At 53.7% G+C, this 18,124-nt stretch overlaps 3 protein-coding genes across 3 annotated transcripts; all 3 read left to right on the top strand.

Moving 5' to 3' along the window:
* Positions 1 to 6,017: 6,017 nt before the first annotated feature.
* On the top strand, positions 6,018 to 7,933 carry LOC311203631 (acrosin-like; the record flags this gene model as incomplete). The annotated part of the gene is made up of 4 exons (XM_084278385.1): positions 6,018 to 6,178; positions 6,511 to 6,776; positions 7,054 to 7,199; positions 7,574 to 7,933. 4 exons carry the CDS (start codon positions 6,018 to 6,020, stop codon positions 7,931 to 7,933), a joined length of 933 nt encoding a protein of 310 aa, XP_084134511.1.
* A 64-nt stretch (positions 7,934 to 7,997) lies between these two features.
* LOC311203630 (acrosin-like) lies at positions 7,998 to 13,018 on the top strand (the record flags this gene model as incomplete). Its single annotated transcript, XM_084278384.1, has 4 exons — positions 7,998 to 8,146; positions 11,066 to 11,263; positions 11,596 to 11,962; positions 12,659 to 13,018. 4 exons carry the CDS (start codon positions 7,998 to 8,000, stop codon positions 13,016 to 13,018), a joined length of 1,074 nt encoding a protein of 357 aa, XP_084134510.1.
* Positions 13,019 to 13,082: 64 nt separating this feature from the next.
* On the top strand, positions 13,083 to 18,103 carry LOC311203629 (acrosin-like; the record flags this gene model as incomplete). The annotated part of the gene is made up of 4 exons (XM_084278383.1): positions 13,083 to 13,231; positions 16,151 to 16,348; positions 16,681 to 17,047; positions 17,744 to 18,103. 4 exons carry the CDS (start codon positions 13,083 to 13,085, stop codon positions 18,101 to 18,103), a joined length of 1,074 nt encoding a protein of 357 aa, XP_084134509.1.
* Between the last annotated feature and the right edge of the window lie 21 nt (positions 18,104 to 18,124).

Genomic DNA, 18,124 nt, shown 5'->3' with positions numbered 1-18,124 from the left:
TTTTAGGAGCAGCTTTAAATATCTAATGCAATATACAAGATCAACTGTTGTAGTTCGGGTTGTTTTGGGGGTTTTTTTCTCAAAGCTGTGACAACTGGTATTTATCAGTATAAATAATAGTGTGTTCAGTGGCTTTTTGCCTTAAAGTCTGACAGAGTGTAATTACAGCAAACAAAAAGATGCTGTGCGTAGCTTTGTTTTGTTTTCTGAGTTTTCAAGTTTGTAAATGGCAGGAGATGCACTGTGGAGTCTTTGGAATCAAAAGGAGCTCAGTAAGACAATGTCAAGCATAGAGGAGGTTTGTAGAGCAAGAACCATCTTCACAAAAAAATGCACAGGAACACATTATTCATTGACATGAGATTAACTTCTTTGTAGTAATAACATCTAAAAGAGCAGAGGATGACTATCTCCTTCCAGATACATACGGATTGTGACCAAGGGAAATAAAATGAAAGGCACAATGAATTCAAATTCAGCAAACAGAGTGTCAGTATTGGGAATCTTACCTGGGCTATACACTTTAACATCTACCTGTGCTTTCTTCCTTCGTTAAGCCACAGTGGGATCACTGGTAGCCATGAGCAAATAAGACACATGGGCAAGGAAAAGTCAGGCACATTAAATGACAGTGTCACAAACTGTTGAAACTGGGGCAGGGGTTGGAAATGGGGGGTTGGGGGGCTGGGTAGAAAAAGCACCAATGGATGTAATGGAACAGTTCATTGATCTGCTTCCCTTTATTTTAAACTTTATGAAGTTAGCTTAGCTTTTGAAACCAAACTTACTCCATAGGGAAAAACATAATATATTTAGACTGACATAAGGGAAAAACATGATCTACTGTCATCTGGAGAGTGGTCGATTTCGTAAGAGACTAAGAAATGTTCTCTGCCTTTTCTGGTAAGGGTTTTTATTTAAAACCACAATGTCATGCAGGGTGGCATTATGTACTTGCCTAACAAAAATGTCAGATACAGGCACTCTGTTGTTATTTTTATATGCTTGTACCTACCACCAAGTTTCAGGATCAGTATAAACATATGTATGACACTGGTCTTTGTCTGCCTTTTTTTTTTTTTCCCCAAGTACAACTGCCCTAATAGGGATTATACTCCTGCAGTAACAGCTGCTCATTTGGAATTGGGGGAAAAGATAACAGGATCATTGCAGCCATAAAGAGTCATTCTTAAGCCACAGCAGAACTGCCTCTGCAATATTCTCTTACTCCATTGTCCTCATCTTGGATCTCACTCATCTTTACAAGTTTTATGCTATAAAAACTTTCCCAAGGTTGCACTAAGTGTGTTTGTGATGACACACATGTGATGTTTGTGACAGAGGTGCAGTATACATTCAAAAAACATGAAGTAACACTGATGAATTCAATAATGGGACTTTAAAGATTTGTACCAGTCCGGGTTTAATCATATTTCTCAAAAAAATTAACAGGTAGCCTAACCATAGAACCCCCCGTGAAAACTATTTGGGTTCTTGCCTTGAAGTAGAAAAAAAGTGAAGGCAATTCAAACCTATCCATTCCAGATCTTGAAAGGGAAGCTACCACCTGCCAGTCCATTGAAATCAACTTTATCTTCTTGAAGAGCTGCTTATTCAACCAAGAATGAGTCTGCAGCACACCTGGAACAAGAAACCAATCCCTCACTAGACTGGCAAGATTTCCACCTAGCTTAAGAAATAAGAGCTCAGAGATAATGTGGGCTATTTGGACTCCTGGCACAAGTCAAAGTACACTTTGGGGTGTACCCCAAAGTATCAGACAACAGCACCAGATCCTACTACCTAATAAGCGGTCTTTTAGCCACCATAGTAAATATTCCTAACAAGTTTTTTAGTATCAGGTGGTTTTAGGCTAAAAGCTGAGTTGTTTTTAGTTGAAAGGGATAATAAGTCTTTCCAAGGCATCAAGCCAGAAGGAGATTTTTGGGTTAAGGCATTCATGAGATCTGTTCCAGGAAGTTTCTTATATTGGGAGACATCCTTGCCTTTGAGAAGGTCTTTGGCCACAGGCAGTAGCTGCTTGTAGGGAAAGAGAATGGTACCATATTCAAGGTTGGGAGGGTCTCCTCATAAACAAGCACTTGGCCCTGGGAATGATTCCCTCCCATCGTAGTTCCTGTGTATTGCCTGCGGCAATCGGCAGCCTTATCTCCTGTAAGATCCAAAGGGACCCTCACTCCTAAGAAAGGGTCTGAGTGTCCATCATGAACAAGAACACTTACCTTGTAAAAACACTGGGTGAAAGTTATGGTATTTGAAATCTGTCATGTCTTATAGTAAGACTGGAACTAAAGAGACTTTTCTGCCCAGGGGCAAAAGTATCCAACCTACTTACCTCTAGCTATATAATTAGTGACTGAAAAAGGTTGAGTACACCGTATTACAGAACCACAGAACCACAGAATCACTGGGTTGGAAAAGACCTTTGAGATCATCAAGTTCAACCATACCCATCCTCTACTAACTAAACCATATCCCAGAGCACCTTATCTACCCGTCTTTTAAATACCTCCAGGGTTGGTGACTTAACCCCCTCCCTGGGCAGCCTGTTCCAGTGCCCAACAACCCTTTTGGTAAAGAATTTCTTCCTAATGTCTATCCTGAGCCTTCCCTGGCACAACTTGAGCCCATTCCGCCTCTTCCTATTGCCTGTCGCTTGGGTGAAGAGACCAACACCCATCTCTCTATAACCTTCTTTCAGATAATTGTAGGCAGCTACAAAGTACCACCCTAGCCTTCTCTTCTCCAGGCTAAACAATCCCAGCTCCCTCAGCTGTTCCTCATAAGGTTTGCTCTCCTGGTTGCCCTTCTCTGGAGACACTTCAGAACCACAATGTCTTTCTTGTAGTGAGGGGCCCAAAACTGAACACAGCACTTGAGGTGTGGCCCCACCAATACCGAGTACAGGGGCACAATCGCCTCCCTAGACCTACTGGCCACACTATTTCTGATACAAGTCAGGATGCCATTGGCCTTCTTGGCCGCCTGGGCACACTGCTGGCTCATACTCAGTTGGGAGTCTGGGTTGGAAGGGACCCCAAGGATCATAGAGCTCCAACCCCCCTGCCACAGGCAGGGACACCAACCTCCAGGCCTGGATCTACACAAGGCTGCCCAGGGCCCCATCCAACCTGGCCTTGAACATCTCCAGGGACGGGGAATCCACCACCTCTCTGGGCAGCCTGTTCCAGCACCTCACCACTCTCTCTGTAAAAAACTTCTCCCTAATATCTAATCTAAACCTTTCCTCCTTTAGCTTTAGTCCATTCCCCCTTGTCCTGCCATTATCTGCTCTTTTAAAAAGTCAAATCCCCTCCGGCTTATAAACTCCCTTCAGGTACTGGAAGGCTGCAATGAGGTCCCCCCGCAGCCTTCTCTTCTCCAGGCTGAACAAGCCCAGTTCCCTCAGCCTCTCTTTGTAGGGCACGTGCTCCAGCCCTCTAATCATCCTTGTGGCCCTTCTCTGAACCCTCTCCAACAGTTCCACATCCTTCTTGTATTGGGGGCCACAGATCTGGACACAGTACTCCAGATGGGGCCTCACGAGGGCAGAGCAGAGAGGGACAATCACCTCCCTGTCCCTGCTGGCCACCCCTCTTCTGATGGAGCCCAGGATACCATTGGCCCTATGAGCTGCAAGAGCACACTGCTGGATCATGTCAAGCTTCTCATCCACCATAATCCCCAAGTCCTTCTCAGCAGGGCTACTCTCAAGAAGCTCTTCTCCCAGTCTGTATCTGTGTCTGAGATTCTTCTGGCCCAAGTGCAAGACCTTACACTTGGCAGTGTTGAACCTCATTAGGTTCCCCCAGGCCCATCTTTTCAGCCAGTCAAGATCCCTCTGGATGGCTTCCTTTCCTTCTGTTGTGTCAACCACACCACTCAGCTTGGTGTCATCTGCAAACTTGCTGAGGGTGCACTCAACTCCATTATCAATGTCATTGATAAAGATGTTAAAGAGCACCGGTCCCAAGACAGACCCCTGGGGGACACCGCTTGTCACCGGCCTCCACCTGGACATAGACCCATTGACCACCACCCTTTGGCTACAGTCTGTTAACCAGTTTCTTATCCACTGGACGGTCCACCCATCAAATCCACATCTCTCCAATTTAGAGATAAGGATGTGGTGGGGGAGCAGAATCTGACTGGAGGCCTGTGACTAGTGGTGTTCCCCAGGGCTCGGTGTTGGGTCCAGTCCTGTTTAATATCTTCATTGACGACCTTGACGAGGGAATAGCATCCACCCTCAGCAAGTACACCGATGATACACAGCTGGGAGGAGTGGCTGACACACAGGAACACTGCGCTGCCATCCAGAGAGACCTGGACAGGCTGGAGAGCTGGGCAGTTAGAAACCAGATGAAGTTCAACAAAAGGAAGAGTAAGGTCTTGCTCCTGGGAAGGAACAACCATTTGTATCAGTACAGGCTGGGGGATGACCTGCTGGAGAAGAGCTCAGTGGAGAAGGACCTAGGGGTCCTGGTAGATGACAGGTTGGCCATGAGCCAGCAGTGTGCCTCGGTGGCTAAGAGAGCCAATGGGATCCTGAGGTGCATCCGGAGGAGTGTAGCCAGCAGTCAAAGGAGGTGATCCTCCCCCTCTACTCTGCCCTGGTCAGGCCCCACCTGGAGTATTGTGTCCAGTTCTGGGCTCCCTGGTATAAAAAGCACAGGGATCTCCTGGAGAGAGTCCAAAGAAGGGCTACGAAGATGATTAAGGGCCTGGAGCATCTCCCCTATGAGGGAAGGCTGAGTAAGTTGGGACTCTTCAGCCTTGAGAAGAGAAGACTAAGGGGGGACCTAAATAGAGTCTATAATTATCTGAAGCAGGGGATGCAGGGGGAATCAGCCAGCCCCTTTTCAGTGGTCTGTGGGGTTAGGACAAGGGGCAATGGCTGCAAGTTGGAGCACGGGAAGTTCCGCACCAACATGTGGAAGAACTTTTTCCCAGTGAGGGTTGACAGAGCCCTGGGACAGGCTGCCCAGGGAGGTGGTGGAGTCTCCTTCTCTGGAGATATTCCAGACCCGTCTGGATGCCTCTCTGTGCAATATGAGCTGGGGAGCTGCTTTGGCAGGGGGATTGGACCCGATGATCTCTTGATGTCCCTTCCAACCCCTATGATTCTGTGATTAGTCTTTTCAGCTCTTCTCCAAGGACACTTTGGAGCAGAGCAGGCTTCTTATCAGTCCTTCCTTCCGCCCTTCTTCAAAAGCAGAGCTGTTAGCAAAGCAGGTCAGTACGTTTACCCCTAAACTAAAGAGTGTCAAAGCACTGACCCAAACACATTTCTGTCCCCATGAAAATTCATCTTTATGGGTAACCCCAGGGGTGTCCAAGCACCACCTCTGTCCTCTCTTCAGCTTGGAACGCCCCCATGCTGCCCCTCCCCTCGCCCCATAGGCTGTGCCTAGCACCTGGAACCAGTGGATCTGTGACATCAGCCCTGTGGCCAAGGGCACCCCAGGCAACGGGACTACTGTGAGCACTCTGTCAGCTGCTGCGCTGTGGGTAACAAGCTCTGCTTGCTTCTTGCAGCTACCACGTTCTCCTGCTGCTCCTCCTGACAGACATGAAACTGCTCTCCTTCCTCATTTTGCTGGCCTTGTGCTGGCCTGTGCAGGGCACATGGGATACCTGCTGGTAAGTGGCCCTTGGCTCTTGAAGGTAGCATGGGCAAGCCTTATGGGATTCACTGGAGGGTTTCCACTTGTCCCCCATGGCCACGCCACGGCTTCCTGAACCCCCTGTGGGGCCCTCGGATCTTTGCCAGCACCCAGGCTGCTGGCACCGCTTGTCTACGGGGCTAAAGCCAAAACAGAGGCAGATGGGTGCACGCTCCATGGCGTTCCCTGGCCCTCCTGTCCATACAGCACCTTGCGGGGAGGGAAGACGGCTGACCTTCAGCCTGAACAGCAGCAAGTCATTGAGCAGGACAGTAACGATCTTCTGCTTACAGGACCTGCGGGCACCGGCCCATGGCCTGGAACTCAGGCATGTCGCGTGTTGTGGGCGGCAGAGATGCCCAGAAGGGAGCCTGGCCCTGGATTGTGAGCATCCAGAATCCCTGGAACGTGGGCACAGGGCATATATGCGGAGGCTCCCTGATCCACCCACAGTGGGTCCTTACAGCAGCCCACTGCTTCATCAACGTCTGGTAAGGAGGAGTAGGGAACAGCACACAACACTCCCAGCTGCCCTGCCCACAGCACCTCAGGCTACCCTCACCCCATCCCGTTCCATTCGCCCGCTGGACACCCACTGTCTGGACTCTCCCCAGCCCAGCTCAGGAGAAAGGTGGGCTCACGCCACTGCTTCCCAGCAGCCTCCAGCTCCAAGTTCCTGGTGCCCAAGGCGTGCTAGGGTGGTTGGGCCCTCTGTAGCACCACTTTCCTCTCTGCCTTGTCAAGAGCAGGTGGCAGACAACGGCTGGGCTGTGACAGCACGTAGTTCCGCTGGCTCTGAGTGCTCTCTCTGTCTGCCTTCCAGGGACGTCAGCATGTGGCGTGTGGTCATCGGTGCCACGCAGTTGACGCGGCTGGGTCCTGAGGCACAAGTGCGCGGTATCATGCAGGTGATCGTTCACGAGCACTACAGCAACATCACGCAGAAGAATGACATCGCGCTTATGGAATTGGACCAGCCTGTCCAGTGCAATGACTACATCCAGCTCGCCTGTGTGCCTGATGCCTCGCTGAGAGTTTCAGAGCTGACCAACTGCTATGTCAGCGGCTGGGGCTCCACAACTGCAAGATGTGAGTTCCTGAGCACTCCTTGTGCCCTGAGAGCAAGCATGGCACACTGGGGAGGCGGGCTGGGCTTTCAGGCAGCAGAGGCGAAATGTCGACACAGTCAGGTTGCACGGGGATGTGTGCCTAGAGAGAGGAGGCGGGCCTGACCCATTAGTCAAAGCAAGACACAAAGCAAACACTGCTACAATGCATTCTGGAGGCCAAGCCAAGCCCTAGGCAAGGGGCTTACCCAGACCAGGGAGGAGAACCAGGAATGAGCTGCTGCATTCTTTGCTCACAGCTGCAGAAGCCACCGACAGGCTGCAGGAGGCCAAGGTCTACCTCATCGACATCAAGCAGTGTAACAGCAGCAATTGGTACCGAGGGGCCATCCACAGCCACAACCTGTGTGCTGGTTATCCCCAGGGTGGCATCGACACCTGCCAGGTAGGAGTCTGCGACAAACCGGTCCCCAGCACCACTAGCAGCCCTGTCACAACAGCCCAAAGTTCTGCTGGCATGGGCTTTGCCTGGCAAGTCACCTTCCCAGCACTGCTGGGACTTGCCTCTCCTTCCCCATGAGCATGTCCTTGTCCGGTGCCCCACCTTGGACCACCTAGGGCTCTTGATAGCCTGTAGGCCCACATCCCAGTCCTGGCAGATGAGTCTTCTGTGCATCCAGCATCACTGCGCGGAGCTGAGGGAGAGTCAATCCCCTCACAGGCAAGAGGGGGATCTCTGGCTCATGGGAAGGAGCTAGCCATAGTGCTGACAATGGCCACCCAACACCACCTTCATGCTCTCTCCTTCCTTCCCCTCAGGGTGACAGTGGCGGCCCCCTTGTCTGCCAGGACAAGAATGCCGAGTACTTCTGGCTCGTGGGATTGACCAGCTGGGGCACAGGCTGTGCAAGAGCAAGGCGGCCTGGCATCTACACGTCCACCCAGCACTTCTATGAATGGATCCTGGTCCAGATGGGAGCCAGCTCAGCATTCAGGAGTACCCCAACAGCACAGGCGTGGAGTCACTTCCTCACCACCTCAAGACCACGGCAGAAGCCAGCCCCAACACCAGCTCCAGCGGGTGGGCCTACCTCCTGCCCATTTCCCATTGAGAAACTGGTGCGATTCTTCACTGGGGTGCGGGAGCTCCTGCGGGGCATGTGGGAAGGAAAGGCATGAGGAAGCAGGAGGGACAGCGTCCAGGCTGGGCAGCATGGTACCACCGCTGTCTGCTGCTGGGCCAATGGCCTCTGATACGCAGCGTCAGAGGCCTGCTCTGTCTCGCCCACATTCCTCAGGCTTTCACACAGTTGCTGATTTCAGCCCAGTTCTTGAAATAAAGTTGCCCGTTTTCACTGTTCACCAAGCTTCGGACAAGTCTCCTGGGAAAGGGCAAGTGCTTCCATGTTCCTCGCAGCCAAAATCCAGCCACAGTCACATAGGGCACAAAGGGGAAGAGTCACTCAAAAGGCCTGCAACCATGTCAGCTCAGAGAGGAGGTTGCTCGTAGCCATGGTGGGTTGGAGCAACCTGTCATCACCCAGAGGTGAGAAAGAAGAGCAGAGGTTTAGGATTATTTCCATGTCTCTACAGAGACGGGTGCTAGGTGGCAATTCCACCAAACGAGCCCCCTACACACAGAATTTACAACCTGTATCTCTTGTTACAGGATTAGAAAAGCCTGCCTAAATTTCCATTAATTGGTGAGTAATTAACGCATCAAGCATAGTCAAATTAGCAGGCATGCTGCTTGAAGGTGCTGGACTGGGGCGTTTACACAGGCCTTGAGCTGGGTGGGTGGTTGTGATCTCCCCCTGCCACCTGTCCCTTCCGCCCAGTTTCTGTTGCCTTCAGGCATCTCTGGATGTGCCCCAGCTGTTGCACCTGTAGCGGCAGGATGTTTCCTCTTGAGTCGCTGAGGAGAAGGGCTCTGGAGTGGGAGACCGCATTGAGGGACCCTTCCTGAAAGCGGCAAGGCTGGGCACAGAACCACGAGGGTCAAAAAAGCGAAGGGAGAAAGGTAGAGAGAGAGAGGCACCCAACTTCCCCCTCGCCCACCACAGCAAGACCCCCTGACCGCATGGTGCGGTGACTCATCGGAGGCGGAGCTAAGGGTGATGGGGGAATAATCCCTCTTGATACATCCCTTGGAGCAAGAAATCAGGAAAGCATGGCAGTAGACCTGTGTGGATGAGCAGGGAGCTCATGAGTAACCTCAAAGGGAAGCAGAAGGTCTATGAATTGTGGAAAAAGGGTCTGAGCACCTGGAAAGAATATAGGAATGTTGTGAGGGCCTGTAGGGATGCGTCTAGGAAGGCTAAAGGCCACCAGGAAATCAAACTGGCAAGGGACATAAAGGATAATAAAAAGGGTTTTTTTTAGATATGTGAATAGTAAGATGACCAGGGATAATGTGAGTCTACTGCTGAATGAGAAGGGTGTCCTGGTTATGGGGCATGCTGAGAAGGTGGAGATACTGAATGCCTTCTTTGCTGTCTTCACTTCAAAGGCCCCTCGGGACCCCCAGCACTGGAAGTAAGTAATAGAGTTTGGGAAATGAAGAGCTTCCCTCTGTTTGAGGTGGGGGTGGTCCAGGAGGGTCTCAAAAGAATTAATGCACATAAATCCATGGGCCCGGATGGGATGCATCCATGTGTCCTGAGGGAGCTGGCAGAAGTGATTGCTGAGCCGCTCTCTATCATCTTTGACAGGTCTTGGAGAACAGGAGAGGGGCCTGAAGACTGGAGGATGGCCAATGTCACTCCGGTCTTTAAAAAGGGTAGGAAGGAGGATTTGAGCTGGAGAAGAGCTCAGTGGAGAAGGACCTGGGGGTCCTGGTTGACGACCTGTTGGCCATGAGCCAGCAGTGTGCCTCGGTGGCTAAGAGAGCCAATGGGATCCTGAGGTGCATCCGGAGGAGTGTAGCCAGCAGTCAAAGGAGGTGATCCTCCCCCTCTACTCTGCCCTGGTCAGGCCCCACCTGGAGTATTGTGTCCAGTTCTGGGCTCCCTGGTATAAAAAGCACAGGGATCTCCTGGAGAGAGTCCAAAGAAGGGCTACGAAGATGATTAAGGGCCTGGAGCATCTCCCCTATGAGGGAAGGCTGAGTAAGTTGGGACTCTTCAGCCTTGAGAAGAGAAGACTAAGGGGGGACCTGAATAGAGTCTATAATTATCTGAAGCAGGGGATGCAGGGGGAATCAGCCAGCCCCTTTTCAGTGGTCTGTGGGGTTAGGACAAGGGGCAATGGCTGCAAGTTGGAGCACGGGAAGTTCCGCACCAACATGTGGAAGAACTTTTTCCCGGTGAGGGTTGACAGAGCCCTGGGACAGGCTGCCCAGGGAGGTGGTGGAGTCTCCTTCTCTGGAGATATTCCAGACCCGTCTGGATGCCTCTCTGTGCAATATGAGCTGGGGAGCTGCTTTGGCAGGGGGATTGGACCCGATGATCTCTTGATGTCCCTTCCAACCCCTATGATTCTGTGATTAGTCTTTTCAGCTCTTCTCCAAGGACACTTTGGAGCAGAGCAGGCTTCTTATCAGTCCTTCCTTCCGCCCTTCTTCAAAAGCAGAGCTGTTAGCAAAGCAGGTCAGTACGTTTACCCCTAAACTAAAGAGTGTCAAAGCACTGACCCAAACACATTTCTGTCCCCATGAAAATTCATCTTTATGGGTAACCCCAGGGGTGTCCAAGCACCACCTCTGTCCTCTCTTCAGCTTGGAACGCCCCCATGCTGCCCCTCCCCTCGCCCCATAGGCTATGCCTAGCACCTGGAACCAGTGGATCTGTGACATCAGCCCTGTGGCCAAGGGCACCCCAGGCAACGGGACTACTGTGGGCACTCTGTCAGCTGCTGCGCTGTGGGTAACAAGCTCTGCTTGCTTCTTGCAGCTACCACGTTCTCCTGCTGCTCCTCCTGACAGACATGAAACTGCTCTCCTTCCTCATTTTGCTGGCCTTGTGCTGGCCTGTGCAGGGCACATGGGATACCTGCTGGTAAGTGGCCCTTGGCTCTTGAAGGTAGCATGGGCAAGCCTTATGGGATTCACTGGAGGGTTTCCACTTGTCCCCCATGGCCACGCCACGGCTTCCTGAACCCCCTGTGGGGCCCTCGGATCTTTGCCAGCACCCAGGCTGCTGGCACCGCTTGTCTACGGGGCTAAAGCCAAAACAGAGGCAGATGGGTGCACGCTCCATGGCGTTCCCTGGCCCTCCTGTCCATACAGCACCTTGCGGGGAGGGAAGACGGCTGACCTTCAGCCTGAACAGCAGCAAGTCATTGAGCAGGACAGTAACGATCTTCTGCTTACAGGACCTGCGGGCACCGGCCCATGGCCTGGAACTCAGGCATGTCGCGTGTTGTGGGCGGCAGAGATGCCCAGAAGGGAGCCTGGCCCTGGATTGTGAGCATCCAGAATCCCTGGAACGTGGGCACAGGGCATATATGCGGAGGCTCCCTGATCCACCCACAGTGGGTCCTTACAGCAGCCCACTGCTTCATCAACGTCTGGTAAGGAGGAGTAGGGAACAGCACACAACACTCCCAGCTGCCCTGCCCACAGCACCTCAGGCTACCCTCACCCCATCCCGTTCCATTCGCCCGCTGGACACCCACTGTCTGGACTCTCCCCAGCCCAGCTCAGGAGAAAGGTGGGCTCACGCCACTGCTTCCCAGCAGCCTCCAGCTCCAAGTTCCTGGTGCCCAAGGCGTGCTAGGGTGGTTGGGCCCTCTGTAGCACCACTTTCCTCTCTGCCTTGTCAAGAGCAGGTGGCAGACAACGGCTGGGCTGTGACAGCACGTAGTTCCGCTGGCTCTGAGTGCTCTCTCTGTCTGCCTTCCAGGGACGTCAGCATGTGGCGTGTGGTCATCGGTGCCACGCAGTTGACGCGGCTGGGTCCTGAGGCACAAGTGCGCGGTATCATGCAGGTGATCGTTCACAAGCACTACAGCAACATCACGCAGAAGAATGACATCGCGCTTATGGAATTGGACCAGCCTGTCCAGTGCAATGACTACATCCAGCTCGCCTGTGTGCCTGATGCCTCGCTGAGAGTTTCAGAGCTGACCAACTGCTATGTCAGCGGCTGGGGCTCCACAACTGCAAGATGTGAGTTCCTGAGCACTCCTTGTGCCCTGAGAGCAAGCATGGCACACTGGGGAGGCGGGCTGGGCTTTCAGGCAGCAGAGGCGAAATGTCGACACAGTCAGGTTGCACGGGGATGTGTGCCTAGAGAGAGGAGGCGGGCCTGACCCATTAGTCAAAGCAAGACACAAAGCAAACACTGCTACAATGCATTCTGGAGGCCAAGCCAAGCCCTAGGCAAGGGGCTTACCCAGACCAGGGAGGAGAACCAGGAATGAGCTGCTGCATTCTTTGCTCACAGCTGCAGAAGCCACCGACAGGCTGCAGGAGGCCAAGGTCTACCTCATCGACATCAAGCAGTGTAACAGCAGCAATTGGTACCGAGGGGCCATCCACAGCCACAACCTGTGTGCTGGTTATCCCCAGGGTGGCATCGACACCTGCCAGGTAGGAGTCTGCGACAAACCGGTCCCCAGCACCACTAGCAGCCCTGTCACAACAGCCCAAAGTTCTGCTGGCATGGGCTTTGCCTGGCAAGTCACCTTCCCAGCACTGCTGGGACTTGCCTCTCCTTCCCCATGAGCATGTCCTTGTCCGGTGCCCCACCTTGGACCACCTAGGGCTCTTGATAGCCTGTAGGCCCACATCCCAGTCCTGGCAGATGAGTCTTCTGTGCATCCAGCATCACTGCGCGGAGCTGAGGGAGAGTCAATCCCCTCACAGGCAAGAGGGGGATCTCTGGCTCATGGGAAGGAGCTAGCCATAGTGCTGACAATGGCCACCCAACACCACCTTCATGCTCTCTCCTTCCTTCCCCTCAGGGTGACAGTGGCGGCCCCCTTGTCTGCCAGGACAAGAATGCCGAGTACTTCTGGCTCGTGGGATTGACCAGCTGGGGCACAGGCTGTGCAAGAGCAAGGCGGCCTGGCATCTACACGTCCACCCAGCACTTCTATGAATGGATCCTGGTCCAGATGGGAGCCAGCTCAGCATTCAGGAGTACCCCAACAGCACAGGCGTGGAGTCACTTCCTCACCACCTCAAGACCACGGCAGAAGCCAGCCCCAACACCAGCTCCAGCGGGTGGGCCTACCTCCTGCCCATTTCCCATTGAGAAACTGGTGCGATTCTTCACTGGGGTGCGGGAGCTCCTGCGGGGCATGTGGGAAGGAAAGGCATGAGGAAGCAGGAGGGACAGCGTCCAGGCTGGGCAGCATGGTACCACCGCTGTCTGCTGCTGGGCCAATGGCCTCTGATACGCAGCGTCAGAGGCCTGCTCTGTCTCGCCCACATTCCTCAGGCTTTCACACAGTTGCTGATTTCAGCCCAGTTCTTGAAATAAAGTTGCCCGTTTTCACTGTTCACCAAGCTTCGGACAAGTCTCCTGGGAAAGGGCAAGTGCTTCCATGTTCCTCGCAGCCAAAATCCAGCCACAGTCACATAGGGCACAAAGGGGAAGAGTCACTCAAAAGGCCTGCAACCATGTCAGCTCAGAGAGGAGGTTGCTCGCAGCCATGGTGGGTTGGAGCAACCTGTCATCACCCAGAGGTGAGAAAGAAGAGCAGAGGTTTAGGATTATTTCCATGTCTCTACAGAGACGGGTGCTAGGTGGCAATTCCACCAAACGAGCCCCCTACACACAGAATTTACAACCTGTATCTCTTGTTACAGGATTAGAAAAGCCTGCCTAAATTTCCATTAATTGGTGAGTAATTAACGCATCAAGCATAGTCAAATTAGCAGGCATGCTGCTTGAAGGTGCTGGACTGGGGCGTTTACACAGGCCTTGAGCTGGGTGGGTGGTTGTGATCTCCCCCTGCCACCTGTCCCTTCCGCCCAGTTTCTGTTGCCTTCAGGCATCTCTGGATGTGCCCCAGCTGTTGCACCTGCAGCGGCAGGATGTTTCCTCTTGAGTCGCTGAGGAGAAGGGCTCTGGAGTGGGAGACCGCGTTGAGGGACCCTTCCTGAAAGCGGCAAGGCTGGGCACAGAACCACGAGGGTCAAAAAAGCGAAGGGAGAAAGGTAGAGAGAGAGAGGCACCCAACTTCCCCCTCGCCCACCACAGCAAGACCCCCTGACCGCATGGTGCGGTGACTCATCGGAGGCGGAGCTAAGGGTGATGGGGGAATAATCCCTCTTGATACATCCCTTGGAGCAAGAAATCAGGAAAGCATGGCAGTAGACCTGTGTGGATGAGCAGGGAGCTCATGAGTAACCTCAAAGGGAAGCAGAAGGTCTATGAATTGTGGAAAAAGGGTCTGAGCACCTGGAAAGAATATAGGAATGTTGTGAGGGCCTGTAGGGATGCGTCTAGGAAGGCTAAAGGCCACCAGGAAATCAAACTGGCAAGGGACATAAAGGATAATAAAAAGGGTTTTTTTTAGATATGTGAATAGTAAGATGACCAGGGATAATGTGAGTCTACTGCTGAATGAGAAGGGTGTCCTGGTTATGGGGCATGCTGAGAAGGTGGAGATACTGAATGCCTTCTTTGCTGTCTTCACTTCAAAGGCCCCTCGGGACCCCCAGCACTGGAAGTAAGTAATAGAGTTTGGGAAATGAAGAGCTTCCCTCTGTTTGAGGTGGGGGTGGTCCAGGAGGGTCTCAAAAGAATTAATGCACATAAATCCATGGGCCCGGATGGGATGCATCCATGTGTCCTGAGGGAGCTGGCAGAAGTGATTGCTGAGCCGCTCTCTATCATCTTTGACAGGTCTTGGAGAACAGGAGAGGGGCCTGAAGACTGGAGGATGGCCAATGTCACTCCGGTCTTTAAAAAGGGTAGGAAGGAGGATTTGAGCTGGAGAAGAGCTCAGTGGAGAAGGACCTGGGGGTCCTGGTTGACGACCTGTTGGCCATGAGCCAGCAGTGTGCCTCAGTGGCTAAGAGAGCCAATGGGATCCTGAGGTGCATCCGGAGGAGTGTAGCCAGCAGTCAAAGGAGGTGATCCTCCCCCTCTACTCTGCCCTGGTCAGGCCCCACCTGGAGTATTGTGTCCAGTTCTGGGCTCCTTGGTATAAAAAGCACAGGGATCTCCTGGAGAGAGTCCAAAGAAGGGCTACGAAGATGATTAAGGGCCTGGAGCATCTCCCCTATGAGGGAAGGCTGAGTAAGTTGGGACTCTTCAGCCTTGAGAAGAGAAGACTAAGGGGGGACCTGAATAGAGTCTATAATTATCTGAAGCAGGGGATGCAGGGGGAATCAGCCAGCCCCTTTTCAGTGGTCTGTGGGGTTAGGACAAGGGGCAATGGCTGCAAGTTGGAGCACGGGAAGTTCCGCACCAACATGTGGAAGAACTTTTTCCCGGTGAGGGTTGACAGAGCCCTGGGACAGGCTGCCCAGGGAGGTGGTGGAGTCTCCTTCTCTGGAGATATTCCAGACCCGTCTGGATGCCTCTCTGTGCAATATGAGCTGGGGAGCTGCTTTGGCAGGGGGATTGGACCCGATGATCTCTTGATGTCCCTTCCAACCCCTATGATTCTGTGATTAGTCTTTTCAGCTCTTCTCCAAGGACACTTTGGAGCAGAGCAGGCTTCTTATCAGTCCTTCCTTCCGCCCTTCTTCAAAAGCAGAGCTGTTAGCAAAGCAGGTCAGTACGTTTACCCCTAAACTAAAGAGTGTCAAAGCACTGACCCAAACACATTTCTGTCCCCATGAAAATTCATCTTTATGGGTAACCCCAGGGGTGTCCAAGCACCACCTCTGTCCTCTCTTCAGCTTGGAACGCCCCCATGCTGCCCCTCCCCTCGCCCCATAGGCTGTGCCTAGCACCTGGAACCAGTGGATCTGTGACATCAGCCCTGTGGCCAAGGGCACCCCAGGCAACGGGACTACTGTGAGCACTCTGTCAGCTGCTGCGCTGTGGGTAACAAGCTCTGCTTGCTTCTTGCAGCTACCACGTTCTCCTGCTGCTCCTCCTGACAGACATGAAACTGCTCTCCTTCCTCATTTTGCTGGCCTTGTGCTGGCCTGTGCAGGGCACATGGGATACCTGCTGGTAAGTGGCCCTTGGCTCTTGAAGGTAGCATGGGCAAGCCTTATGGGATTCACTGGAGGGTTTCCACTTGTCCCCCATGGCCACGCCACGGCTTCCTGAACCCCCTGTGGGGCCCTCGGATCTTTGCCAGCACCCAGGCTGCTGGCACCGCTTGTCTACGGGGCTAAAGCCAAAACAGAGGCAGATGGGTGCACGCTCCATGGCGTTCCCTGGCCCTCCTGTCCATACAGCACCTTGCGGGGAGGGAAGACAGCTGACCTTCAGCCTGAACAGCAGCAAGTCATTGAGCAGGACAGTAACGATCTTCTGCTTACAGGACCTGCGGGCACCGGCCCATGGCCTGGAACTCAGGCATGTCGCGTGTTGTGGGCGGCAGAGATGCCCAGAAGGGAGCCTGGCCCTGGATTGTGAGCATCCAGAATCCCTGGAACGTGGGCACAGGGCATATATGCGGAGGCTCCCTGATCCACCCACAGTGGGTCCTTACAGCAGCCCACTGCTTCATCAACGTCTGGTAAGGAGGAGTAGGGAACAGCACACAACACTCCCAGCTGCCCTGCCCACAGCACCTCAGGCTACCCTCACCCCATCCCGTTCCATTCGCCCGCTGGACACCCACTGTCTGGACTCTCCCCAGCCCAGCTCAGGAGAAAGGTGGGCTCACGCCACTGCTTCCCAGCAGCCTCCAGCTCCAAGTTCCTGGTGCCCAAGGCGTGCTAGGGTGGTTGGGCCCTCTGTAGCACCACTTTCCTCTCTGCCTTGTCAAGAGCAGGTGGCAGACAACGGCTGGGCTGTGACAGCACGTAGTTCCGCTGGCTCTGAGTGCTCTCTCTGTCTGCCTTCCAGGGACGTCAGCATGTGGCGTGTGGTCATCGGTGCCACGCAGTTGACGCGGCTGGGTCCTGAGGCACAAGTGCGCGGTATCATGCAGGTGATCGTTCACGAGCACTACAGCAACATCACGCAGAAGAATGACATCGCGCTTATGGAATTGGACCAGCCTGTCCAGTGCAATGACTACATCCAGCTCGCCTGTGTGCCTGATGCCTCGCTGAGAGTTTCAGAGCTGACCAACTGCTATGTCAGCGGCTGGGGCTCCACAACTGCAAGATGTGAGTTCCTGAGCACTCCTTGTGCCCTGAGAGCAAGCATGGCACACTGGGGAGGCGGGCTGGGCTTTCAGGCAGCAGAGGCGAAATGTCGACACAGTCAGGTTGCACGGGGATGTGTGCCTAGAGAGAGGAGGCGGGCCTGACCCATTAGTCAAAGCAAGACACAAAGCAAACACTGCTACAATGCATTCTGGAGGCCAAGCCAAGCCCTAGGCAAGGGGCTTACCCAGACCAGGGAGGAGAACCAGGAATGAGCTGCTGCATTCTTTGCTCACAGCTGCAGAAGCCACCGACAGGCTGCAGGAGGCCAAGGTCTACCTCATCGACATCAAGCAGTGTAACAGCAGCAATTGGTACCGAGGGGCCATCCACAGCCACAACCTGTGTGCTGGTTATCCCCAGGGTGGCATCGACACCTGCCAGGTAGGAGTCTGCGACAAACCGGTCCCCAGCACCACTAGCAGCCCTGTCACAACAGCCCAAAGTTCTGCTGGCATGGGCTTTGCCTGGCAAGTCACCTTCCCAGCACTGCTGGGACTTGCCTCTCCTTCCCCATGAGCATGTCCTTGTCCGGTGCCCCACCTTGGACCACCTAGGGCTCTTGATAGCCTGTAGGCCCACATCCCAGTCCTGGCAGATGAGTCTTCTGTGCATCCAGCATCACTGCGCGGAGCTGAGGGAGAGTCAATCCCCTCACAGGCAAGAGGGGGATCTCTGGCTCATGGGAAGGAGCTAGCCATAGTGCTGACAATGGCCACCCAACACCACCTTCATGCTCTCTCCTTCCTTCCCCTCAGGGTGACAGTGGCGGCCCCCTTGTCTGCCAGGACAAGAATGCCGAGTACTTCTGGCTCGTGGGATTGACCAGCTGGGGCACAGGCTGTGCAAGAGCAAGGCGGCCTGGCATCTACACGTCCACCCAGCACTTCTATGAATGGATCCTGGTCCAGATGGGAGCCAGCTCAGCATTCAGGAGTACCCCAACAGCACAGGCGTGGAGTCACTTCCTCACCACCTCAAGACCACGGCAGAAGCCAGCCCCAACACCAGCTCCAGCGGGTGGGCCTACCTCCTGCCCATTTCCCATTGAGAAACTGGTGCGATTCTTCACTGGGGTGCGGGAGCTCCTGCGGGGCATGTGGGAAGGAAAGGCATGAGGAAGCAGGAGGGACAGCGTC

This window comes from Gallinula chloropus (genome assembly GCF_964237585.1).
Source record: "Gallinula chloropus genome assembly, chromosome: Z".
Lineage (NCBI taxonomy): Eukaryota > Metazoa > Chordata > Aves > Gruiformes > Rallidae > Gallinula > Gallinula chloropus.
This window is presented reverse-complemented; position numbering and strand designations above follow the sequence as displayed.